We start from the raw sequence: 26,373 nt of genomic DNA on the forward strand, positions 1-26,373 counted from the left end.
CAGCCCTGCCTAAGGATGCTGGTCATCCTCTTTAACCAGTCCTGGGTCAGGTGGACTGGTAGAAGTTGGGACAAGGATAGAAGCAGAAGAAGTTGGTGCCTATAGCTCCATAGGTAACCCAGAAGCCATTTGAAGGGAGAGTGGGCCAGAGCAGGTATTTGCCCAGGGTCTCCAAAGCAGCCCTTCATGTGGGCAGCAATGGTGGGTAGGGATAGAAGCCAACTCCATGGAAATTTCAGAGGAAAGTGGTAAGGAAATGTATGGTATGAGTCCCAGTGGTAATCCCCCTGCCTCAACCCCTCATCTCACAGACAGCTTTGTAAGAGGAAGCACAATCCCCCAGAAGTTGCCATCCAAATTCTTCACCTTCACGGTATCTCCAAACCTGCTGAATGGCAAATGTAGAGGTTCGCCTTTCTTCAGGAAAGTTCTACAGAGACAGATGTGTGGTGGTATTGTGTTCCCTGAAATATTGTGCACCCTAATAAACTTATCTAGGGTCAGAGACAGAAAAGCCACAATATTAAACATAGAGGTTAGGTAGTGGTGGTGCATGCCTTTAATCCCAGCACTCGGGAGGCAGAGCCAGGTGGATCTCTGTGAGTTCAAGGCCACATTGCAAACAGCCAGGCATGGTGACACATGCCTTTAATCCCAAGAAGTGAGCTTTTAATCCCAGGGAGGGATGGCAAAACCAGAAAGATATATAAGGCGTGAAGACCAGAAACTAGCAGCTTTTAGCTGGTTAAGCTTTCAGGCTTTGGAGCAGCAATTCAGCTGAGATCCATTTGGATGAAGACTTAAAAGCATCCAGTCTAAGGAAACAGGGTCAGCTAAGGAACTGGCAAGGTGAGGAAGCTGTGGCTTGTTCTGCTTCTCTGATCTTCCAGCATTCACCCTAATAACTGGCCTCAGGTTTGAATTTATTAATAAGACTCTTAGAGATTCCTGCTACACAGGTGGGGGCCTCCTTTCTTGCCCACAGATCAGAAGCAGAATGAAGCTTTGGTTGACCTGAGCACTGGGATGGTGTAGACAGCCTGGGTCCCCTGTCCAGCTCATATACAGCACACTCCTGAGCACCTAGACTGCTGGGATGTGGTCCAGGGGGCAGAGGGTCAGGAATGGAGGCTTTGGTAGGACAAGCCTAGGCATCTTCCCATCTACCACGAACTAGTTTTTAAGTCTGACCAAGGCTACCCTGGCAGTTAATGAGCCGGGCTGCCCAGAACACAACCACCTGCTACCATCTATGAATGTCAGTCCCCTCGTGCCAGCCCCAGCTGGTTTCACAGCCTCGTCTGGCATGAGGAAGGGGGTCCTCCTGACTCCAGACCCCGGGAAGCCAGCAGCCTCACCTGGCAGGAGGAAGGTGGTCCTGGTGGCAATGTTGATCTCTTGAAGATGCTCCAAGGTCTCAGTGTGGAAGAGGCGGATGGAGGAGCCAGAAGAGAAGGCCATCCAGACACCGCTGCCTGCTTTCACCATGTGTGTTACACTCACCGCCTCATCCTGGTGCGCCTCGAAGCTTTGCTGTGTACAGAGGGGATGGAGGTGTCAGGCTGAGGCTGCCATCCTGACCAGCCCCCACTCTCCAGGATCTAGGGTTCCCATAGTCTTCAAGGGTGCAAGCTAAGCATGGCTCTTTCTGAACCTGTCTGCCATAAGCCTTGGAAGCCCAGTGTGCTGCACAGATGAGCAACTAACAGGAATCAGGTCTGCAGTGCGGACTGACTGTGGTGGTGGCATAAACGCTCCTAATGAGAGTGACTACAGACAACCAAGGTGGCAGCAAGGTGAGAAGGCAAAAATGCATGCTTAGCTCGCGAGTGGAGACCCAACTCCAACACACACAGGGGCTCCGTTCAGGTTCTCGGCTTCCAGCAGGGAAAGACAGAGCCACCTGCTAGCAGAAGCTGAAGCTATATGCATAGTTTTTGGCTTTGAGACAAGGTCTTGCTATAGAGCCCTTGCCAGACTGATACTCACTATGTAGCCCAGACTGGCCCCCAGCTCATAATTCTCCCACTCTGCCTCCTAAATACTAAGATCACAGGCCATGTCCAACTATGTATATTGTTTAAAGTAACCATGGCAACCTGCAGACCAACCTGGGGAAGGAAATAAGAGTGTGAACCAAATCCTCATCTCTCATAGTGTGGTGAAGGCAGGAAACGTCAAAAACTATTGTTCAAAACCAAGAGAGCAAGAGTGCAGGAGTAAATGAGGAAGGTGTGTGGATTAAAGACAGAGCAGGGGAGGCAGGCTGGGGGGCGAGCAGGAACTGCTCCATGTCAGCTGATTTTCTTCTTACCTGCATGGGTCTATTTGATCTAAAGCAAACAATGTAACCCTCAGGAGACAGGGCTGGGCCAGTGGCTTGGTCAGTAAGGTGTGTGCCTTGCAAGCAGGAGGATCCAAGTTTGATCTCCAGAACATATGCTTTTTGCTTTTTGTTTTCTGTGTTTTTCCTCCCAAGCAATTGTGATACTGTACATTACAATCCCATCACTGCAGAGGTAGAGGCCTGAAACTCACTGGCTACTTAGCAAGTTAAAAACCAGTGAAAGGCCCTGTCTCAAAAGAAAAAAAGTGGATAGTACCTGAGGATGACATCCCAGGCTGTCCTCTGGCCTCCCCACAAACACATCCATCCATACACGGTACATGCACATGAATGTGCATGCTCACACACACACATTCATACGCATACACAAGTGCATGCAATATGCATGTAAACACACACACAGAGAGAGAGAGAGAGAGAGAGAGAGAGAGAGAGAGAGAGAGAGAGAGAAAGAGAGAGAGATATGAAGTCCCTGACCCTCAGAAAGGCAAGGTGCATGGTCTCCACAGGGTAGGGCATCCCTAGGGTGAGGACAGGGACCTGCCTCCTCCCTCAGACTGGGGGCTCTGTCTAAGCACTCCTGAGGTGCACAGGAGGGGCTGTCTCTCTTCTCAGCTGCAGCCTCCACTTCAAGTACAAAGGGCTTGGAGACTCTGACCTCTGAGGGAAACTAAGCCAACATGGAGAAGGGCTGAGCCTCAGCAGGGACACAACAGCCCTATCACTCAGGACCTGCATGCAGCCTGCCTCTGCTAGTCCAGCCCAGCCCTTGGCTTGAGCTGTTTCTTCTGCAAAATCTATGATGGCTCCTTGTTTGCTAGAACCAGCCTGAGGGGAAGCCAGGAGAGTTCAAGCGGGATCCTCCTCTGAAGTCTGGCAGCAAAAAGTCAGGGGAGACACAGAAGCCAAGCCTGACAGATACCCCTCAGCCAGTGGTCAGTGTTAGGCATGCAGATGGACTGATCTAGCACCTGCAGCACAGGAAAGGCCCAGCAAGCTTTGTCTGTGGTCTTTTCCCAAAAACAGCAGCAAACACATCTTTGCATGCAAATGCACACACACACACACACACACACACACACACACACACACACACGCAGCAGCAGGATGCATGTGTGAGGCCCCTCAGAGGAAAGCATTGCTGACCCCAGAAGAAGCCAAACGCACTGAAAAATGTGAGGCCTGGGCCTGCAGACACCGCTCCTGGGCCTGCAGACGCCACCACTGGGCCTGCCTTGAGTCTGATTAGAGGAGTCTGCAATTAACCCAGCCTTGTTCCTTCAGGACTAGTCAATGCTGCACCTAGTGGACCATGCAGGGCCATGCCAACTCACAGGGACAGGAAATGAGGGAGAGGGGGGACCACTTGGGCCCCCGGGCCATCTAGGCTTCCCCAGGTACTTCTGCTCACGTCAGGAAACTGATTCCTGGACTCCAAACTGGTCTTGGATTCCTGGCTGAGCCTCCTGGGCCCATAGAGAGATGGCAGGTAGGAACAGAGAACATGCCAGCATCATGGGTCCTAGGGGGAAGCCAAGACCAGCACCCCAGGGTGACAGAAGGCAGCCATGGGGCCCAGCCCTCAGTGCCCGCTGGGTTCAGTGCCAATGAGCCACATAACTGCTGAGTTGGTAAACCAGGCTTTCCTGGAAGCCCTGACCACACAGGAAAGAACCCAGACAGGGAGCCTGGCACACAACCATCTGACGGTAGTGCGTGGTCCTGCTTAAGGATAAGGAGATCTGTCAGCAGATACCAAGCCTTCCCTGGCAGGTTTGGTGGTAGTGGAAGGGCACCACTAGTCGAAGAAGATGACATGTGACTGAAAGAGACCATAGAAGTGGGAACTTGAGGGTTCTCCCAAGTTCCGTCCCTGAAAAGAGACTAGACGTGACACCACCCATAGGCAGCATCGAGCACACAGCCCCATCCTGATCTCGACCCCTGCTCCCTTTGGAGCCACCAGCTAGGGCACCAAGGGGACAGTGGGTTGGAGCAGGGGAAACAGAGGTACAGCCCAGAGCCCCTCACAACTATGAAAGCAAGGAATTAGTGAAAGACTGATGAGAATGTGTCCACAGCATCCAGGACCCAGATCAAAGAGGCCCCCTGCCAATCCAAACAAGGTCGAGTATCAAACCAGTAACGAGGGGCCTGGATTCTAGTGTGCTGGGTTTCCTAAAGAATCTGAGAACTGGGTGTGGAGGCTCACTCCTGTAATCCTGGTACGTAGTAAGCTGAGGCAGGAGGCATGGCAAGGAGTTCAAGACCAGTGTGGGCAACACAGTGAGACACCAGACACAGCTCAGGGTTTAAGAGCATGTACTGCTCTTGTAGAGGATGTCAGTTCAATTCCCAGCACCCACATTAGGCAGCTCACAACCAGCTGTAACTCCAGCACCAAGAGATCTGATACCCTTTTCTGGCCTCAAAGGATACCTGCACTCACATGTGCACATACCCATACACAGACACACAGAGACAGATACACACACACATACACATACAACTAAAAATAAAGTAAATCTTTAAAAAACAAAGTAGAGTGTAGATTATTAAATAAAGAGAGGTGGCCTCAGGAAGGCAGGGTCTCAGCTCCTCTGTGAGTAACTTAGTGTGTCCATCTCTTTGTAAATGGGCACAGAAAGAATCTGCCTCACAGGTGCTGAGGACTCAGTGGAGAAGGCATGTGGCATACCCAAAGGGCCCCTGCATGCTGTGTGGGACCAGGATGTGGTATTGTGTTCCCCCAAAATATTGTGTGTTCCCCAAAATAAACTTATCTGGGGTTAAACATGAGGATAGGCAGTGGTAGCACACACCTTTAATCCCAGCACTCGGGGAGGCAGAGCCAGGCAGATTTCTGTGAGTTCAAGGCCACACTGGAAACAGCCAGGCATGGTGACTCACACCTTTAATCCCAGAAAGAGAGCCTTTAATCCCAGGGAGTGACGGCAAAGAACAGAAAGATATATAAGGCGTGAAAACCAGGCACCAAAGCTAGTTAAGCATTTGGCTGGTTAAGCTTTTGCCTGATTAAGCTTTTAGGCTTTGGAGCAGCAGTTCAGCTGAGATTCATTTGGATAAGGACTCAGAAGTTTGCAGTCTGAGGAAACAAGACCAGCTGAGGAACTGGCAAGGTGAGGAAGCTGTGGCTTGTTCTGTCTCTCTGATCTTCCAGCATTCACCCCAATAACTGGCCTCAGGTTTGATTTTATTAATAAGAACTTTTAAGATTCCTGCTACACCAGGACGACACAAGGTCTGCCCCTCCCCACAGTGTCTACCTCCACAGCCTCTGGACACCCAGCCATGGCCACCCACACTGTGGGTTCCAGGTGAGTGATCTCCTCGGAGGACCGCTGACACAGCCAGTTGTGGATTATTTATGTGCCTCCCAGTGACACTTGTGCGCCATTGCCATAAATTCCCAGGGTGATGCGCTCAGCACTCAAAGTCATTAGAGCCCAAGATGACGTGAGGGGCCTGGAGGACGGTAGCGAGAGGGAAGCTACCAGGAAACAGAAGAGTCTATTTCTACTTCTTGGGCATCAACAGAGCACCAGGCCTCTTCAGAGTCAGGCAGGGCACTGGACACCAGTACTTTCCTGACACAGAAAAGGTGGTGAACAAATCCAGAAAGGGGACTGACGGGCCCAGACGGGCCGAGTGGGGCATGAGCGGACTCCACTCTGCAGCCCACTCCCAGAGGCTCAGAGGAACCTCAGCCCCAGCATTCAGTCGAAGTCGGGCTTAAAGCAATCCTTGCCAACCATCCCTGCCCACTTACCATGGACCAGCTGGTCCTGAGAAGTCTGGTCACGGGCCTGGAGATGAACTGCTCCCCCAAACACTGGCCCACACCCACCAACACTGCCTCCCTCCAATCCTTGGGGCCAGCAATAGCGTGGGGACCATCCTTTTACCATCACACAAGGCAAAACACAGGATCTTCAAGGAATGATGGGTATCATGGCTCAGCTGGCCAGTGGACAGACGGGGAATTGAGATTCAGGACTGCCAAGCTGAGTGTGCAGAGAGGGTACAAGCTATCGTCAAAAATGTCCCTTGCCTGTCCTAATGTACCACATTCTCATCAGCCCTCCACAGCCAGAGCAACAGAATGAAAGACTAACCAGGGTAGCCAATTCGCTCCGGTCCACACATCTAGCTGTGACAGCTGTGACATTTGGCTCTGGAACCTCAGGACATCCCCAGCCTGGGACAAACCAGGGTGGCTGGTCACTGAGATGAGACACAGTTCCCATACTCTGGCTGGTGTGATGCTCTGCCTTGCCCGACCTGGTTGAGGTCAAGGGCTCAACCAGGAAAAACAAACAACAAACGAACCCTGCCCTGATCAGGAAGGCCTGAGATACAGCCATTTCCGCCTCTCCCCAGAAAGCCATGCTTGAAAGAGGGGAAGGGACATCACCCCTCTACTGAATGGAAGATACCCCCAGCTAAGGGCCACTGCGGAGAACAGGCAGAGTTACTTAAAAATAAAATAATAATTTAAAAAGGAGGGCATAAAGTTGGTGGAGGAGTGGATCCGGGAGGAGTGACGGGGGAGAGCGGGAGGGGGGGTGAATATGATCAAAATACATTGTATACACATATGAAATTCTCAAAGAATAAAAATATATTGTTAATAAAGTTTAATAAAACTCTGGGCTGGCGAGACAACTCAATGGTTGAGAGTGCACACTGTTCTTACAGAGGACCCAGGTTCACTTCTGGAACCCATGTTGTGTAGCTCACATCTGTCTGTAACTCCAGCTCCAGGGGGTCAGAGGTATCAGTGGCCATCCCGCACACACCTAGTACATAAAGAGTGTAGGCAGAGCACTCATCATACACATGAGGTCTTTTTTTGGATTCAATATATATATATATTGAGCTGAGGATCAAACCCAGGTCCTTGCGCTTGCTAGGCAAGCGGTCTACCGCTGAGCTTCAAAATATTTTGGAAAAAAAAAAAATCAATCCTATATCAGGGCTAGGGACCTGGCTCAGCAGCAGAGCACTTGCTTAGCATGAATGAGGCCCTGGGTTCCGCTCTCAGCACAGGAAAATTTTTAAAAAATAAAATCACACACTCAGTCTTGCTTGTCGCTAAGCACTCAAGAAGCTGCTGAAGGTGGCCCTTTGTGGTCACCTCAATGACAGCCTAAACCACGGCATTCAGAAGGCGCCATTGCAAAGATCCATGTCACCGTCACGGCTGTACCAGTGTTTCCCTTCACCATTGTAGCTCAACTGAAGGCCATCCATTGGTGCACGTGGTTCTTCTGGAAAAGTGGACTGTGAAAGGCATCTCCAGGCAGGGGCACCGCTGTCCCCTCCTCGACTTAATGACTTTTGTTTTCTGCCATTACAAAAGCCAGCCTAGCATTTCCTCTGCAACCCAGACACCTGAGGAGAGGGCAGGGGCAGTGGTTTTCTGATAGGTCTTGTCCTCAACCCCTTCCCAGCCTTGCCCTGTACAAACAAGTACCAGGGCTAAGCTGAGAGAGCTGGAGCCCGCCTCCGCCCAGCACTGCAGAGGTCACAGCGTGGGCAGTTTGCTCTTTGATGCTCCATGCACCAGGGCTGGGCGCATCCCTATCTACTCAACCTGCAGATCCCCTTGCAAACACCAGAGAAAGGGGGGATCTTGCAGCCTGGGTCAGAGGAGGACCTGGAGGCCAGCAGGACATGGCCAGTACAGGAAACAGTGGGCGAGGCAAGGCTCTGTGCCTCCCCTGCTAGTGGGCCCTCCTGTCCTGAGGCAGACTTTGCTACTGCTTCTTACCGCAGAGGGAGGCAAAAGCCAAGGTCTGAATGCTGGATTCAGCAGGTCCAGCCACTCCTTGCCTCGGTCATTTCAACTTTAAAGTGGTCATGACAAGGACTGCCCAGGGCTGTTCTGTCACAGGGTGCTGCCTGCCTAGGGCTCTGACCAGCCTCAGGCACCCTCACAGCATGGAGACCAGGGGTTTAACCCTCTTGTGGGAGGAGTAGGTCCATGAGTTACAGAGCCTCTGCTGGACCCAGTGCCCACCCTGGGACGTGAGGGCAAGTGTGGATGAGACTTCCCTCTCCTTTGCTCTCCTCATCCACGGCCCCTCTCACTCCATCTCCTTACTCTGTCTGGATCCTCCCACGGCTCCAGGTTACCCTGAGCCACTCATTCATGGTACCCATGGTAGCCATGGGGCCAGGGTGGAGCTGTGGCAGTGAGGTGAAGACTAAGCTGCTGGCAGCTTCTGAAGACCCAGGGAGAGGAAGCCTCCCAGCACGGCTGCTGAGACCAGACCAGAGACCAGACCAGTGGCCAGTCGGGGGCCATCATAGTGTAGAATAGACATGATGGGGGAGGGGCCCCCCTCTGCAGGAACTGACAGCTGGCTTGTGAGTGGGCCCTGTGCATGTGTGCCCAGACCCCTGCCACCCACCTGAGGACCTGGGAGGAAGCTGGACACTGTCCCTCTTCACGGTGACCTGCCATCCCATAGAGGACAGCCCTGGTATGTACATCCACAAGACCCTGTGGAATACAAGGCATAGAGATGGCAGGCCAGGGCTCTGGAGAGAGAGCTGTGCTGCACCCTGGGCTGGGTAAGTCTCAAAACTACAGAGGACCCCTCTCCAATGTTCCCCTCAGCCAGCTCTAGGGGATGAATAAGCAAGGAGCAGCTTGAGTCCCAGTGAGTTCTACAATCATCCCAATGCTTACAGGGGGAAACCGAGGCACTCAACAGCAGAAACAGTAAAGCCAGACAGCTTAGCTCCAAGCCACAATGTCCACTTCTTGTAAAAACTATGAAAGTCCTTTTATCAACCCAAACCTTCCCACAGGAGATCAAATACTGGATGGAGAGAGTTGACTCTTCCTGGGAAAGACAGAACCCAAAGCCCTGCCCCAACTCATGCCCCAAGGGCCAGTGCCCGGCCACTCCCTCACACCTGACCACGCCCTCACACCAGGCCACACCCTCACACCTGACCACACCTTCATGCCTGGCCACTCCCTCACACTTGACCACTCCCTCACACCTGGCCACACCCTCACACCTGGCCACGCCCTCACGCCTGACCATACCTTCATGCCTGGCCATGCCCTCACACCTGACCACACCTTCATGCCTGGCCATTCCCTCACACCTGACCACTCCCTCACACCTGGCCACACCCTCACACCTGGCCACGCCCTCACGCCTGACCATACCTTCATGCCTGGCCATGCCCTCACACCTGACCACACCTTCATGCCTGGCCATTCCCTCACACCTGGCCACACCCTCACACCTGGCCACGCCCTCACACCTGACCACACCTTCATGCCTGGCCATTCCCTCACACCTGGCCACGCCCTCACACCTGACCACACCTTCATGCCTGGCTATTCCCTCACACCTGGCCATGCCCTCACACCTGACCACACCTTCATGCCTGGCCACTGGGAAGGGAACATCAGGACCCAAAAAACACCCCCGCCCCCCTCCCCACAAGCAGTTCTTCTGCAGATCTAACCTAATCCTTGCTGCTACTAGGAAACTCTCCTTTTGAACTCCTGGGAAGTTCCCACTATCTTCAGCAAATCAGTCTCTCACAGCTTTTGCTCACTAGCTCCTTGTTTATAAGAACACGAGAACAATAAAACACACATTAAAAAAAACATTAAGACAAAACCGGGCCGAGCTGACTCCACGGACCTGGATCCAGACCCCACGTACTCCAGTAACCCGAACATCAGGCACTCTACTGGGGGGTCCCCAGGTGCTACAAGGACTTGGGGGTTCATTTTGCTCTCGGGCCAATTTGCATAGCATTACCCCAGAAGCCTCGTGCCTGGATTTCGTTTTTTCAAATTCCCACCCGTTTTGTGTCATAAATAAGATGAGAGACAGAAAACTAATACAGCCCAGTGATGTTTTATTCATGCTGTGTCAAGAGCCGTGACGGATTTACAACAGCTAATGCATGCAAACGAAGTTTGGGTACTAACATGAAAATTAGGGTGGGGAGGCCTGGGTGCATGGGGTGCACAGGGAGGCTAGGAGAGGCTGTGGGAAGTCCTAGCCCAGAGAGTCTCTTCCCTGTTGGGCTGAGTGGCAAACGGGGTTCATACTGGTCAGGGTGGGAGGGGCAGTGCAGGGCAGGTGCATGAGCAGGACAGGACTGCAGACTGCCAGTGGACACTTGGCTTCCTTCCAGAAGGGCCTCTCAGGCTGGGTCCTCAGGTCCTCGGTCAGCAGGTGTGCCTGCCCCCTGCTGGCCTGAACCTCTCCTGCACACCTTGGCAAGGGGAACTCGGGAGCCAGACAGCCCTGGCCTGTGTGGCTTCATTCTACTTGATCTCATACTCAGTCCCAAAATATCCACAGACAGCTACAGTGTAAGTTACAGTGGTGAGTCCCAGATAGAACCCATGGGTGTGGGGGAGTCCAAGTGACCTACATGAGCTGCTCCAGAGCTCAGGGAGCAGGGTACCAGTGAAACCTCACGACAGCCCTGTGGGCGCAAGGCCCCAGGGCCAGGCTTCTGCAAGGTACCCAGAGGCTGGGAGTGTAGCTCAGTGGTAGGGCACTTGCTAAGTTTGCCTGGGGCCCAGGGTCCATCCCTAGCAAGATAAAAACAATATACCAGAGACACTGGCTGAGCTCTGGGCCTCTGGGCTGTGGAAACCCCTCAAAGCTGGTGTTGAGGCATATCCAGAGGGGGTACTAGGCCCTCGAGTAGCACAGCTGTGAGTTCATGTGCCCTATTGCCTGGCACATCTGGATCAAGGGTACACTGTCTATCTTGGCCTATACCAGCAGCCACCATATGGGTAGGATCTATCCCTGCTGGCCAGGAGACACCCTGACCAGCCCCTCACTCTACTTCCACCTGACTCCTGGTGTGGCCTCCCTGTCCCCACCTCCTCGGTCTCACACTTCCTCCTAGGACAGTTGGGCAGGTCCCTGGTACCTAAGCCTCTCCCAGCCCAGACTGTGCAGAAAAGGTGGCCGCTGCCATGTGGCACAGACCTGCAAGCTATACCTGCCCTATAGGAAGCCCCTGAGCCTACTGTACCTACAATCACAGGTGCCCATGTCCTAGCGGCCCCAGGGACAGCCATCAAGGAGATGCTTTCAGAAAGTGACTACTGTTCATGTGGCCACACAGCCAGGTGATGTGTTAAGCTGTGAGTGGCATGGAAGGGACTCAGCTGAAGCTGCAGGCCAGAGTGGCTTCCTGGGGAGGTGATGGTAAAGTCCAGAGCTGAATGGCAGACATGGAGCCGTGTGGGATGGGAATGTGTTCCTAGGACAGTGGGCAGCAGAGGGCAAAGGCTGGCTGTGGGAAGGAGCCAGCCTGTTCCAAGGCCAACAGAGGGTAGAAGGGTGGGTGGGTGTGTGGATTTGGAGGAAAAATAAAAGCATGGGGCCAGCAAGATAGCTCAGAGAATATAGTACCGGTCATGCGTGCCTGATGACCTGAGCTCAAACTCTGAGACCCTCGTGAAGTGAGGAGAGAATTGTCTATACAAAAGTGTCCTCTGACCTTCACATTACATGTGCCCCTCCCCCAGTGATAGTAATAAAACTTAAAGAGAAGGAGGAGGAGGAAGGAGATGAAGACAGAAAGAAGAAGGAAGTGGTTAGGGAGATGGCCCAGCAGGTGGTTAAAAGCACTTTCTACCTTCCAAAGGACCTGAGTTCAAGTCCCGGCACTCATGTCAAACATCTTATAGCTGCCTTAAGTCCAGCTCCAGGGCATCTTCTGGCCTCTGTGGGCACCCGTACCCATGATCCACACACAGATACGCATACATATAATTGAAAAATCTTAAAAATTAAATCTTTAAAATACAACAAGAGAAAGAGGCTTGCTCCTGACTGGCACCCATCCGCACACCATGCTGGTTCATCTCTCAGCAACATTACACAGATCTAACCACTCCAGGACATCCACAGCCCAGCCCTGCCTCCATCACCCCTTCCTGTCCCATGAACAGGAGGCAGAGACCCCAAGACTCATGTGGGAACAGCCTTGCCTAACACCCCACCAGCCCATCCCAGCAGAGCACACCCTCAGGCCTGCTATCCCCAATCAGTTTTTGTTTTTTTTTTTTAATTAAGATGCAACAATCACCCCACAGCCAGCTCCCCCTCTGGCGATCGCTCCGAATGAACTCCAGATGACTGGATTAGACTTTGAAGGTGGCGATGCAGATAATGAACAGGAGGATGCAGTGTTGACACAGGCCTGGGTGAGCCACATTATTATTTAACAGGCCTCGCTTCTGCCTCTGCTGGGATCAAGGAGCCGAACAAGCAAATGGTGGTAATCGGAAAACCCAGAGGCAGTGATGACCCAGAACCATCTCGGCCAGGGCCAAACAAGGGTCAGGGCAGAGGGAGGGACCACACCAAGTGGGCTAAGGAAAACAGTCCCCAATTCAATGGCCCCAGATCCACCCCACTGCCCTGCCACCTGGTGCCATGCTTGCCTCCAGCTCCCCAGACATGGGCCTGACTCCTGCTGCTTTCCTCCCAACTGAGAGCCTGTTCCCCTCTTCTGTCACATGTCACACACGACCTCCCCAGCCAAGCCAAGCCCTGATCCCCAACTCCCAGCTCCTGTGTCCCCAGCATTGTTTCTGCCTCCCTGGATTCCAGCTACACCAGTACCTCACCATGCCTGGTAATACCATAGCCCTGGCCTCTCTCCACAGTGGACTGTGAGCTCCTGAAGAGCAGAGGCCAGGTCTTGCTCATCTTGGTCCCCTAAGTGCCTGAGGACTTGGAGAGTGGTGGCACACACTGCACCCAACACCTGACCACTAGGACTGTCCGCTACGTGGCACCTGCTGTCACCACCAATGAACCAGACAGGGTGACCTAGGTACAATCCTTAACCCGGAAGATGCAGTAGTGGAAGATGCAGGCTCATAATGGGGTCCCTCAGAGTGATATCCCAGAGGAGACAGAACCTTGTTTTTGTTGAGACAGGCAGCCTGGGAATTAAGACCCATAAGGCTTGTGCTCAAACCTTGACTCTGCCTCTTTCTAGCTGTGTGACCTCAGGTGGATTACTTAACCTCTCTGTGCCTGATTCCTCATCTTTAAAGTGGGAACAGCACCCCTAGCAGAGGGTGGCTCAAAGATTAAATGAGTTTCTGTATATAAAATATGTAAGTCTGGGCCAGGTCTAACGAAACCCATTGTCACTTCCTGGGCATGGAGATGCCTAGATTAACCCTGCTGTCTTCACCTTGTATCCCAGCCATGAGAATTGCACAGCCAGGTCTTCTAGCTTGGGACACTTGCTAACTGACTCTAAGTTTCCAGAATGCTCCCTCCCCAGGGTCCTCCTCAACCCTGGGGGAAGTTGCATGAGGCAGGTATTTCAGAGGGCCCTCTTGGAACCCAGAACCGTGCTGGGACATCGAAGACCCTGCAGGTGCCGAACCCAGGCTCAGCACAACCACAGACAGAAATGTATGGGCATTCTGGAGGCTCCCCCAGGACTGGCTAGTCTCACCAGGGACCCAGAGGCAAACCTGGCGCCAGCTAGCCCAGGACGGAGTCTATGGTCATTAGCAGCAGCCAGATGGAGCCAGCTCTAGCGCACAACGCCAGAACAGGCAGCTCCCTCCTTTCAGGCAGGAGGCCTGCTCTATTAAATATACATGGTGCGATCTTGTAACTGAGCTACTACTGTGGCGTATGTATGGGGGAAGGGGGAGGCGAGCTGCCACCCACCTGCATAGAAACTTCCCAGCTGCCCAGAAACACCCACCCGCTGGCTTTCCAGCCCCTCCTGCAGGGACTCCCTGGGCAGTGGCCCTGGACTCCCTGCCAGGTGTACAGAGGAGGTGAAAGGCCATACTGATCCTGCCGTAAGGGCAGCTGGTACAGCACTAATCTTAAATCAGCACAGCCTCACAGGAGCCAGGAGGTCCCTGGAGCGCTGGGACAGTCGGCCAGAGCCAGACAGCACGGTGGCCGTTGAGGGGCAGAATCTAGTGAGAGCGGCCCACACAGGCTCTACAAACCTCCTCTGTGCCCAGCTCACACTCCTGGGATGGGAGGGGATGGAGCTTCTTCCCATGAATCAAGAGGGAGGCAGGCTGACGAGGCCCACACCACTGATGTTTGAGTCTAGGCCTCACACAGGCAAAAGTTGGGGAGCTAGGCAAATAAGGACAATGGATGTCTAACTAACCACCACGCACAGGGAGGTTCAGTGACCTGCCCAAGGTCATAAAGCATAGCAGAGACAAAGCCATCTTCCTATCCCAGTGCTATTTACAAACTACATTCCCTCCAGTGGTGCAGGCTACCCTACCAACAAAGATGGACCAACAGTGGCTGATACAGACAGAGGTGGGGCTCCTGCCAACGCTCCCCTCTAAGAAGCCACCACTGCTCACGTTTACAAGATAGCCAGGGAGTCTGGGGGAGGTAGCCCAGCTTCCCACTTCCTCAGCTACAAGCCTGATCCCCAACTCCACGTTGGCCACCATCCTCGGCTCCCCTGAAAGAGGACTCCCTCCTTGAAAGACACTTCTGTGGGAATAGTTCTCAGGGACCACACCCACCTTCTTTCACAAGGTAGAGGAGGTGACAGGGCCTGGAAGGGAAGTGATGGGGGTGGGGACCTTGGCAGGGAAGCCCTCCAGGTGCATCAGGGAGGCAGGACGAGGATCTGGTGACAGTCACTAAAGAAATCAGGCTGTGGTCTCACTGGCCACACCGCCCTGGCCTCTGGTCTGGCCCAACAGTACCAGGAAGGTCATAGGTCCTCAGTGCCATGCTCAAGTAGCCTCTGAATGGGACAGACCCCATGGGAGCCACCAAGAAGCTCCCAGAAGACCCAGCTTTCTCACTACAAAGGGTAACATGGGGCTTGGGAGATGGCATGGTATGTAGACAAGAGTTCAATCCCCAGAATACATATTAAAAAAAAAAAAAAAAAAAGCAGGGCATGGTGGCACATGCTTGTATCCCAGCATGTGCTGGATGAATTTGTGGGATGGAGACAGGCAGATCCTGGGGGAACATCAGCCAGTCCCAGGATCAGAGAAACTCTGTCTCGAAGATAAAGGTGGACAGTACCTAAAGACTGACACCCAAGATTGTACACACACACACACACACACACACACCTCACAACTTGCCCTGGGGCTCACAAATCACAACCTCCCCTGCTAAGGAGCTGGCATATGGTCAGTCATCCAGCTCCCTCCATGTCCATCACATTCCCCCTGCTGGTGTGGGCTGCACTGCAGCCCCCTCAATGTGGCCCACTCAGTGTTACTTCAGGCAATCACTTGACTGAGCCAGTGTCTGCAGAGCTGGTCAAACAGGACTCTGGGTATGTCCGTGAGGGTGTTTTGGTAGAAGAGGAAGATTTGTCCTGTAGGCAGAGTCTCACAGATGGCCTTCCCAAGTGTGTGGGCCTCACCCGGTCCACCACAGCTGAGAAGGGAGAATTGATCTCTGCCTCCGTAGCTAAGGCAGATGGAAGGTATTCCCACCTTCAGAACCAGGCAGAAACCTTGGAGCTTGGCAGTCCTCAGACTGCCAGCTTCAAACTGGCATTTGCCCTGGTGATTCTCTGGTTCTCAGACCTGTGCGTCAGACTAAACCAGACCCTGGCTCTCCTGGGCCTCCAGCTCCTACACCACCTCAGCTTCCACCCCTACATGAGCCTCCTCACCTAGTCCACTTACAGACCTCTTGGTTCTGCCTCCTACAGGGAGCCACAGGACCTCAGGAAAGACATATGTCACCCTCATTCATGGACCAGAAGCCAGTGTTCCCATGGGCCAGCATGAAGGTGTTCATTGGCCAAGCGAGGACTGGCCACAGACCCATGTGCAGGCTCAGACGCTCACTCACCTCTAGGCTTCAGCAAAAGCAAGAATTATAGATAAGGAGACTTGCAGCTCATATCTCCCAGGACTTCCAGCACTCAACACACACACACACACACACACACACACACACACACACACACGCACACACACACGCGCACACACACACACACACACACACACACACGCGCGCGCGCGCGCACACACACACACACACACGCACGCACACACGCGCGCGCGCGCGCACACGCACACACACACGCACACGCACACACACACGCACACGCGCACACACACACACACACACACACGCACACACACACACACAGCACATACACTCCTAGAGATCATTCACAGCACCCACAATTCAGTTTCCCCACCTATCCAGTGAGGACAGAGCTCTCCAGGACCTTACCTAGCCACCTAAAAGCTAACAGCACCAAGCTCTGCCTAGCGCCTAGCTGAGCTATCAAGTATCAAATTGGAGGTGTCTCAGACAGAGAACCTACCGGAGACAGGAAAACAGGCCCACACATGGGTGCATGCCTGAGGAGCCGGCTTGTCTGGGGACCTTTGCCAGGCTCCCCTCTGGGTCTGGCGCCATATCTGATCAGATCAATAATTCAAACAAATCAACAATGGCAAATGTCACCAAAAATACCATTTGGGAAGCCACCACAAAGTTCCTATCAGCCACTAAGGATGGAGCACAGGATGTGGTGAGGTGCGACAGGCAAGCCTGGCAGAGCCCAGGAGGCCAGGCCAGCATCCCAGCATCCCAGCAGAGACACACTGCTGGCCTCCACCTATATACCTCTGCTTCAAGAGCACAGGCCACAAGACAGCTGCACCTCTGTGTCCCAGCAAAGACTCTGTAGTCTCGAGTCCTGGGTATTGATACCTGAGTCTGCAGAGTGGCAGCATCCAGTACAGTGACCCGTGGGCCACAGCTGGCCCATGCAGCATCCTCCAGGCTCAGTAGTGTGCGAATGGGCCCTGGGCCCACAGTCAAACACATGGGAGGGCTCTCCAGGTCCCAGGGAATTCCACCTATGGGAAAGAAGAGCACAGGTCAGTGGCTGAGACCCGCAGGGGGAACTCAGTGAGCTCCATATACCCTTCCTCACCATGGTCCTTCAGTCACCGGGGTGAATGACACTATACTTCATTGCCCTGGGGACCACTCTGGACTTCCTTCCTTCCCTGATTCTCTCTCTCCCTCATTCATTAACTCCACGCACACTCAGAAAGCACCTACTACTACTAGGCCATGAGTTGAGAAGAGGCAGGCGAAGGTATAGGCCCCGCCCTCTGTAGGCCCCGCCCTCTGGCGAACCACACTGGGTAGCAACAGCCCCCACCAATGTAGCTCTGAGTGGACATGCTGAGCACCAAGGAGCAGACACACGTGGAGGACACATACCCAGGGACTTCTGGGAGAGGCAACCTCCACACTAGCACCTGCCAGAAGGTAGGAGGACCCCAGAGTTCCGGGATTTGTGACCAGCATGGTCCTGATTCTGCTAAGGGTCTTGAGTGCACCTCCCCTCAGCCTCTCCAAGTCCCAGTTTGGATGGAGGAAGGGACTTCACGGAGACCCCAGCTCATCTGAAGAGCTTAAGGACTTCCCTCAGACCCTGTCACCTGATGCTCCTGTCACTTTGCCAAGCTCTTCCCCTCCAGAGATTCCACCAGGTGCAGGGAGGAGAGGCTCTGAGGGGTGACATTCCCGTCTGCTGTTCCCAGGGACCACAGCAGCAGCCTGGCCAGAAACAGGCATCTCCTCTCCCCACCCCCACCCGTGCCCGCTCACCGAGAACCCCCTCCTTGCACCCAAGCACAGTGGCTGAACACCGCCTTCTCTGAAGTCACATCTCAAGCTGCACCAAGCCCCAGTGGCTGTCCTAGGCTGTCAGGGCGCTGGGCAGGAAGAAGGCTTGAGGGGAGCTGAGGCCCAGTGAGGGGTCTGGGGGGAAGTTGCACACCCTGGAGCAATAGGCACAGTGACTGGGGCCAGGGAGGCAGGACAGAATCAGCTACAGTGCCCTGCAGCCCCACCCCTCCTCTAGGTCCCCAGAAGGAATACAAAGCCACTCACTGCAGACATACCCTCCTCTGAGCCGGATGCTGTGTGGCAAGACCGAGCACAGCTGTCCCCAGAGATGGAGGACCCCAATTTATATGGGAAAGCCACCCAACTCCTCACCCTGTCTCCTGGCCACATGTGGTCAGCGTGTCCCCCACCATTAGCCTCCCCACTGAACCCTGCTTCATACTCCCAGCCCAAGCTAACAAAGTAAGAACTGGGGAACCCTCTCCTGTACATAGTACCACTCCTCCCAGCTCAGAGCATGACCACATACGTAGCAAGCAGGCCAGACCAGAGCACTCTGTGGCTCTGAACTCCCATGTCCATTTGGGCAGGGACTTGACCTCTGAGTCTCAGTTCCCTCGTCTCTAAAATGGGTGTGATGAGCATGCACCCCCACTTCTCAGATACTGCAAGGAGTCAGGGAACTGTGTATGCCACCCCAACCCAGCATGGGCACTGGTAAAAAGTGCTGGTGGCCAACACTGAGTCCCATCCACTTCTGTGTGCCGGTCGCTCTGCTCATGAATGAATTCTTTACCTCCCGCACGCCTGTGTGGCAGATACTGTCATTAGCCCTGACTTATAACTCACACGCTGCAAGTTCAATTACCCAAGTCACACAGCTGCACAGTTGTCCCTGCTCACTGGCTCCCAATAGTCTACAGAAGCCAATGCTGGCACCATTTAATTAAAGGTGACAACAGAGGCCCGGAGTAGAGAACCTGAGCAACTCATCCAAGGAGTGTCAAGCCAAGCAGCATTTAAACCCACAGCTGGGTCTGGCCTGGCTGCCTCCAAGCCCTACTACCAGTCCTGTGCTGGGACTGTTGTCTGGGCATGGTAGGTGACCAGAAGAAGGTCAGATCTCCATAGGAATGTGACCCTGGACCCAGGACACCAGATTCGGGGAAATGCAAGGCTTTTGAGCGCCCTCTAGTGGCAGCAGGTGAGCAGTGTCTGTGGCCAGATGCTGGCGCCTTGGCCACTATGGCTAAGATGTGGATGGGAAAACACTTGATGAAAGGAGCTAAAAACGCTGGGGTAGTGTCTCAGAGACTGGGATTGGGGTTCACCCAAGGGCACAGCAGCAATGGTGGGGGAGCCCTTGCACCTGCCACCCAAGGACAGTGCATCACAGCCGCTGAAGTCCTGAGCGTCACATGTACACTGACCATCTCACCTTTGTGGGCTGCTGTCCCCAGAAGCCCTCCAAAGCAAGGAACTGTGATAAAATTCAATATAAATTTATATCAGAGTGGAGAGTGGCCAGGATCCCCTGTCGGAGTCCACAGAGGCACCCTGGACTTGCTGACCTGGCTGGGACTTGGTTTTCTTGACAGACTCTGTCCTCTGAGGTCCTTCCAGACCCCACTTTACCGGCTTCACGGACTACAAAGGTAATTACTGAGGCTAGGCAGGGCTCAAGGGACTGTCCCCTCCACTGGCCCTCCCCACTTCCCAACCCTTGGGTAGCTATAAGTAAACACGATCCAGAACTGCACTGGCAGGCCCACACCCACCCCTGCGTGACAGCCCATTCATCTATGCTGGCACAGCCGGTCAGCAGAGACGAAGGCCTGTCTCAGCAAAGGCACCTTCAGGGTGCCAGCATCCCTCCTCTCCCAGCCTCAGGTGACACAGCCTGCTGGTCTCCCACAGGGGTCCAGATCTGACTGGTCCTGGGAAGCAGGACACAGAGTGAAAGTCACGGAGGCTGAGGGGGCCCACTCTGGGGGAGGTTCCATTGTAGGCCCTGGGGAAATCTGCACATGTGATCCTCACAAGCAGCCTGTGAGGAGGAGCTCTCTGCACCCCCATTTCACAGGTATGGAGACTATCACTTCACTATACACGTCTCATCCAACACCAGCCCCAGGAAGGAGCTGTGAAGCCTGGGATGTTCACATCCCAGACACTCCTGGCCACCAGAAGCACCCTGGAGATGTTCTGAAAGGGTATCTTGAGGCCGGCCCAGGAGTGGCACAGAGAAAGGCTTCTGCTCCTGAACTAGGGGGACTCTGAGGCCTCTTTTAAACCAGGTGATGATGTGGTCCTAAGAGTCTGGCTTCAGGCCAGGGATCACCTCTTTAGGACACCACAGGGTGGCTGGGGGCCCGGAGAAGGGAAGCCACAGTCAAACCAGACACCGGAGAATGGAATCCTGGAGAAAACTCCATCAGGGACTGAACTGTGTCTCCCAGAAATCCACTTACTGAAGCCCTAACTGTGGACCAGTATGTAGTCTTTCTTGGAAACAGTAATCCTACAGATGTGACAGGCATCCATATAAAATGGGAGATTGGAATGCAAAGGTGCATAAACAGGGAGACATCCTCATGAGGACCATGAGGACCTGAGTGATGTCACTACAAGTCAAGACGTCACTGAGAGCCGGGGAAGCCTAGGATGGACCCTTCTCAAGAGTCTTGATCTTGAACTTCTGCTGTTTGTGCCGTGGTACTTAGCTACAGCAGCCCTCCCCCGCCCACCTGAGCATCCATACAGGTAGCCAGAGCTGGATGAAGCTGGAGTCGTGGTGTCTCGGGCACACAGGAGGGTGGGTGGTCCCTTCAGACTCTCCTGTCTACCCCAGCACATCTGAGCCAGGATTTACATTCACACACACGCTCTGCTCCGTCTGATGGTAAGAGGGATTTTTTCCCTTCTTCCCCCTTTAATTAAAAACTATAAATGCCTTATCAAAAGCTAATTAAAAATACCAACATAGTGCCAAGTAGGAAAAAAACCCTCATTGCAAATATCCATTTATAACCCTGCAACAGGCTGCAAGGATGACGCAGCCATCAGATCAGAGCTGAGCTGGGGGGGCAGAAGGAGGGGGGAGACACTGCTGTAGAGCCTTGGGGCTACCACAGTTGCTACTGGGTCCTCAATATCAAACTAGAGGCTGAACAAGCCTCGGGGCTCAGGGACCGTGCACAGCACTCACATGGCTGTGAACGAGCTGTGCTCCTCCCTCCCCCAGGCTCAGCATCCAGGTACCTGGAACAGAGGTGACTCTCCAGGGTAGCAGCGAGGCTTAAGATGGTGAGGGCACATCACATCCTTGACACTGTTCCTGGAGCACTGGAGTGTGGTGCCCACAACTGCAGCATAGCACTGCCAGCCTCCTACTTCATGCTCAGTGACATGGTCAGTAACAGCTCGGTGGACAGTGGCAGCCCAAAGGTACCTCCCTTCTCAGCACCCGTCTTGGCCCATGCCTGGTCTACACTGAGTTGTTTTGTTTACCAGAACCAAGAGGGGTGGGCACCACCCGATTCTCACTTTATGAAAGAGCCCAAGGCACAAAGAAGGTGCCACTCACTGGGGACACAGCTGTCACAGGGCAAGAAGCCAGGTCTGTCCAAGACCACCCTCAGTCTCTCAGCCCACCGAGCACTGTCCCCTAGAGCTTGTTTACTGGCAGAGAAGTAAATGTTTAATTTTTACAGGGATTCACACATGGGAACCAGGCATTAGACCCCAGTGATCAGGTCTCAGATCCTGAGGCTAGCAGGTTCCAACCCTGCCTCCTTGGCCTGCCTCCTTAGCAATCTCTCAGAAGAGTATCTGAACCCAACTTAGTGCCCCAGATGACCTCCCCCAACCCCACCCACCCACCAGTCCTCACCACTGGTCCGAGGATAGGCAGCGAGGGTCCCATCCTGTAGGCCGGCAAGCAGGTAAAAGGGGCTATGCCGCAGGCAGAGCACAGGCTGTGGGCCTGGGCTCTTGCAGGTTGCCAGGCACTGGGTACCAGTGTCCACACTGCCATAGAGCAGGATGCTGAAGAGAGATGATAGCAGCATTATGACTCAGGTACCTGCCTGCACATGGGCCTCACCTGCCCACACTTGTTCCTCCTACAGGAGCCCTGGCTTCTGTCACAAGTCAGGACTCTGGCTCCAGAGTACAGTGGGAAAGGTGCTGAGTTCCAATGCCACTCAGACCTGAGTTCAAATCCAACCACCAACTCCTAGCTGTTGATCTGGAGTGCTGACCTTCAGCCCTCTTCCTCACATGATCTGCAGTGCCCACCCAAGGGCCAGAGGGGCACAAAGCATGACAACACTCCTTGGCCTGCTTTGCAAGCATGTGCAGAGTAATGAGGAGCCAGGGACAGAGGCCATGAAGCACTGGATGTCATTTGTAGGGTGTGGCTGAGGGCAAGCTCTCAGAGGCCAAAGATGATCAGCAGTTTCCAAGGAGAGGATGAGATGGGTGTATGCTTCTTTGGGAGTAATGAGAATGTTCTGGAGCTAGGTGTGATAGCCAGGAACCACCAAAGTGTGCTCCTTAATACAGCCAAAAGGGTGATTTGTTTCATTTCGGGGTTTGGTTTGGTTTGTAAATCAGGGTCACAGTGTGATCCAGGCCGGCCTTGATCTTGCTATGTAACTAAGGATGGCCTTAAACTTCTGATCCTCTTGCTACCACCTCTCAAGTGCTGGGATCACAAACATGAATCACCATGCCCAGTCTGAGGTTCTAGGGATGTGATTTAGACCTTGTATAGACTACTCAAGTGCTCTACCCACCAAGTCACATGGCCAGCACCCCCTCCTAATATGGTGGGTTTTGTATTACATGAAATTTATCTTGGCTCAAAACTAAAATAAAAGATGTTCACCAGATCTCTTCTAAGTCCAGGTCCAGACGGGGCACAAGGCTACAGTCCCAGCTTGGACTGTGGGGAGGTAAGCGTGGCTCCCCACCACTTCTCCTTGGCCCCTCCCTGTGTGGGAAATGGGGATGGAGATAGCCCTCAGGCTTCAAGGTCACTGTGAGAGATCCTACTTAGCATGTGTGAGGCACATATTAGGAACTCCAGAGATACACACTGTCCTTCTACAGGACATGGTGAAGAGCAGAGAGGCAGGGGAATGCTCTTTCGGACAGTCTCCTCCCAATTAGCCAGGATCGGCCTTCCTGTACTCACAGCCCTCTGGTGGGGGGTGGGGGTGGGGTTGAAGGGTGCTAAGCCTCACTGACCACAGGAACCTGAGACTCAGCAACTCAACTGTAGGACTCCTGAGCTTCACCACAGAGAAGAACCTGACTTGACATGGTGTGTCTAAGGATGCACAGCCAGGAAGTGGTACCAGAGGTATGGGGAGCTGTTTGCTATGACATAGGCCACTCCTGACACTTAGACTTGGCATTGGCTGTCTCCAGTTCCCATCTTCCTGGTGACGCCAAGCTGGGGCAGAGTGCTTTGGTTAGTGACCCACAGAGCTGGAAGGACTACCTGCAGCCATCTGCCTGACAGCACCAGCCATCCCTACCTACCCTCCCGCCCCTCACCTGCCATCCTGCAACCCGAGGCAGACGGTGGGGTGCACTGCAGCTGAGGGGTCAGCAGCCACCCGGCTCTCCTCCGCACCCTCAGCCTCCTCCTCTGGATCCGGAATGTACTCTATGCAGAGCACAGGGGCTGCCAGCGGGAAGGACTTGACAGTGCGTGGTGAAGGTCGGTTCAGGGAGAAGATCTCCACCTGGCCACCAGCACCCTCCTGCCCACCTCCAACCTAGAAGCAGAGGTCCAGAGAGGCTGTCAGGCCAGTGAATAGAGCACACTCTCTCACAGATCACACCCTGACACAGACACACGGACAAACACACAGATACACAGACACATACATATACAGACATACATATGACAGAGAAATGATTTTAAAAGATAGATTATTGAATCGATTTTGATACAAAAAACAACTGTTAATCTCAAAGTACTTTACATTGGTATAAATTTTGGTTTATTAACAAATTTAAGGTCAATTTTGTTATACTATATGTATATTTCTATTCTTGTTTAGGGTATTATGTTTATGTAACTCATTTAAAATTGTAATATATCATTAAGAAATACATATTAATAGTTAGTCATCTATGATAATCAAACTTATAGTCATGTTAGTTAAGTTTTCTAGGTATACAAAGGTATATTTCAATTAGGTAGGTAATCTTCAAACACTTCAAAGACCTGCAGAATATGGCATTTAAAATGTTTTAAGAACTTAGACTTTTCTGGACAGTGAGACACATCTGCTCCTGGCAGCACCAATTACTTCAAAGAAGATGATGGGCATCAAAGAAACTTGTTATAGGGTTTGCTTACAATGTGGAAAAGGCTAGTCATTTGGGCAAGAAACTGCTCTTGCCTGGACTGCTTGGCAGTAAGTTGTATAAACTGGCCATGCAGGACCCAAAGAAAAGTGACCATTGAACTTTGTCTAATCAAGGCAAGATGGTCCTCTAGTTTCCTGCTTCCCAGAAGAAACTGCCAGACAATCTGCAGGACACAGAGAAAAGCAACTGATGGACTTTGCCATTAAGCAGACCAGTCCTTCAAATTTCTTGCTTCTGAAAAGTCCGCCAGATACTCTAGCTCTATAGGCTGAAGATGGATGCCACAATGTTACAAAGGAACACTGGGTGACTGTCCAGGCAGCCAGATGTCTCTGTTATTTCTAGAATTATGGAAGTTGCTTGCAATGTACTTCCTGTTTACTTAGTTAATATTATATCCTCTGGGGTCTTTGATGTAGGTGAAGACTAGTTAGTTATAATTTACCTTGGTTATGATAAAAATAAATTAGATATGAAGCTTTAGACGCACAAGTATAGGATAGATAGAATAATTTCTTTAATTTTGCCAAATATAAATAGACTAGATATTATAACTGTAATCTTTGCTTGATAATGGTTCTATTATATGTAATTTTACTATGTTAAAGTTAAAATTTTCCTTTTTAATTAAACAGAAGAGGGGAAGTGCTGTATGCTGTGAATATGTGTTTTTGCTCTGATTGGCTGCTAAATAGAGCTGTTTGACCAATAGCGAGGCAGGATAAGATTAGGTAGTACATTCAAACTGAAGACAAGACAAAAAAGTTGAGGCAGATGCTGCAAGCCACCACCAGAAGAAGCAAGGTGTGAATGTACTGGTAAGCCATGAAGCCACGTGGCAATGCATAGATTAATTAAATGGGCTGAGTTAAGTTGTAAGAGTAGCTAGTAAGAAGCCTAAGTCATAGGCCATATACTTTGTAATTAAAATTAAGCTTCTGAGTGATTATTTTATAAGTGGCTATGGGACTGTGGGACCAGGCAGGACCAGAGAAACACAGGACCATGGGGCCAAGTGGGACCAGAGAAACTTACAGCTACACATATATACATAGACACAAATACACACACACACACACACACACACACACACACACACACACACAGAGCCATTGGGGATAAAATGGAGAGGAAATTCCTCTGTCCAGCCCACACACAGCCTGCACTCACAAAGGTCACTTTCTCCCAGCTACAAGAAAACAAATTAGTTTCAGGGGCCAAAGGAAATCAAGAAAAGGCTTGAGTAGATGCACTACCCAGTCAGCTTTCCAGTTTCCCCTCTATAGAGACCTCACAATTAACATCTAATGAGCCACTTAGTAACCCTCTGTCCTGTTCACTGTTGGTTTTGTGTCTAGCTCATGGTATGCACCCAAAGTGTATACCTGTCAAGTGATGGATAGAAGCATGCATGCGTGATTGGGCAATGGGATGGTAAATGATAGTTGGTTGGTGGGTGTGTAGAAGGGTGGAAGGTTAGATGGATGATTGGATGGATGGATGGATGGATGGTTGGATGGATGGATGGATGGATGGATGGATGGATGCACAAATGGATGGAAGAATGAACAGAGGAAGGATGGACAGGGTAAGTGGATGCATGCATGCACAGATGAATAGATTCACCAGGTACTAGATGATAATTGGGAAACAGTATAGGGGGGGGGGGAATCAACATTTGTACTGCAGTGTGAAGGGTAAGCCATGGTTCTGCTGTACAAATGCCCAGAGACGGGAAGGAGTGTGTGCTAGAGGCTGGCCAGGGATGGAGAAGTCAGAACCTTAGAAATAGGAGGACACAAACAGCAACCCAAGGAGCATGGGGGCCCCTCATTTTAAAACAAGACAGGGCTTTGCTGACAACCTCAGAAGTAGAAGAGGTGGTTGGAAGCTCCATGTGAGATGAGTAAGAGCCAGTGCTGATGCCTAAACCCTGGTGAGGCCAGAGAT

At 52.4% G+C, this 26,373-nt stretch overlaps 1 protein-coding gene across 1 annotated transcript in view; it reads right to left on the reverse strand.

Annotated features, from left to right (window-relative positions):
- Positions 1–26,373, reverse strand: part of Arhgef10l (Rho guanine nucleotide exchange factor 10 like) — a 129,686-nt gene that overhangs the window by 6,051 nt on the left and 97,262 nt on the right. The window contains exons 16-19 of the mRNA XM_036178627.1: positions 23,599–23,822; positions 21,926–22,080; positions 17,101–17,249; positions 1,359–1,533 (exon numbers count right to left, since the gene is read on the reverse strand). Coding sequence (XP_036034520.1) covers positions 1,359–1,533; positions 17,101–17,249; positions 21,926–22,080; positions 23,599–23,822 — 703 coding nt within the window. The remainder of the gene's footprint in view (positions 1–1,358; positions 1,534–17,100; positions 17,250–21,925; positions 22,081–23,598; positions 23,823–26,373) is intronic.

The sequence above is a fragment of the Onychomys torridus genome, chromosome 2 (assembly GCF_903995425.1).
Source record: "Onychomys torridus chromosome 2, mOncTor1.1, whole genome shotgun sequence".
In the NCBI taxonomy this organism is placed as follows: Eukaryota; Metazoa; Chordata; class Mammalia; order Rodentia; family Cricetidae; genus Onychomys; species Onychomys torridus.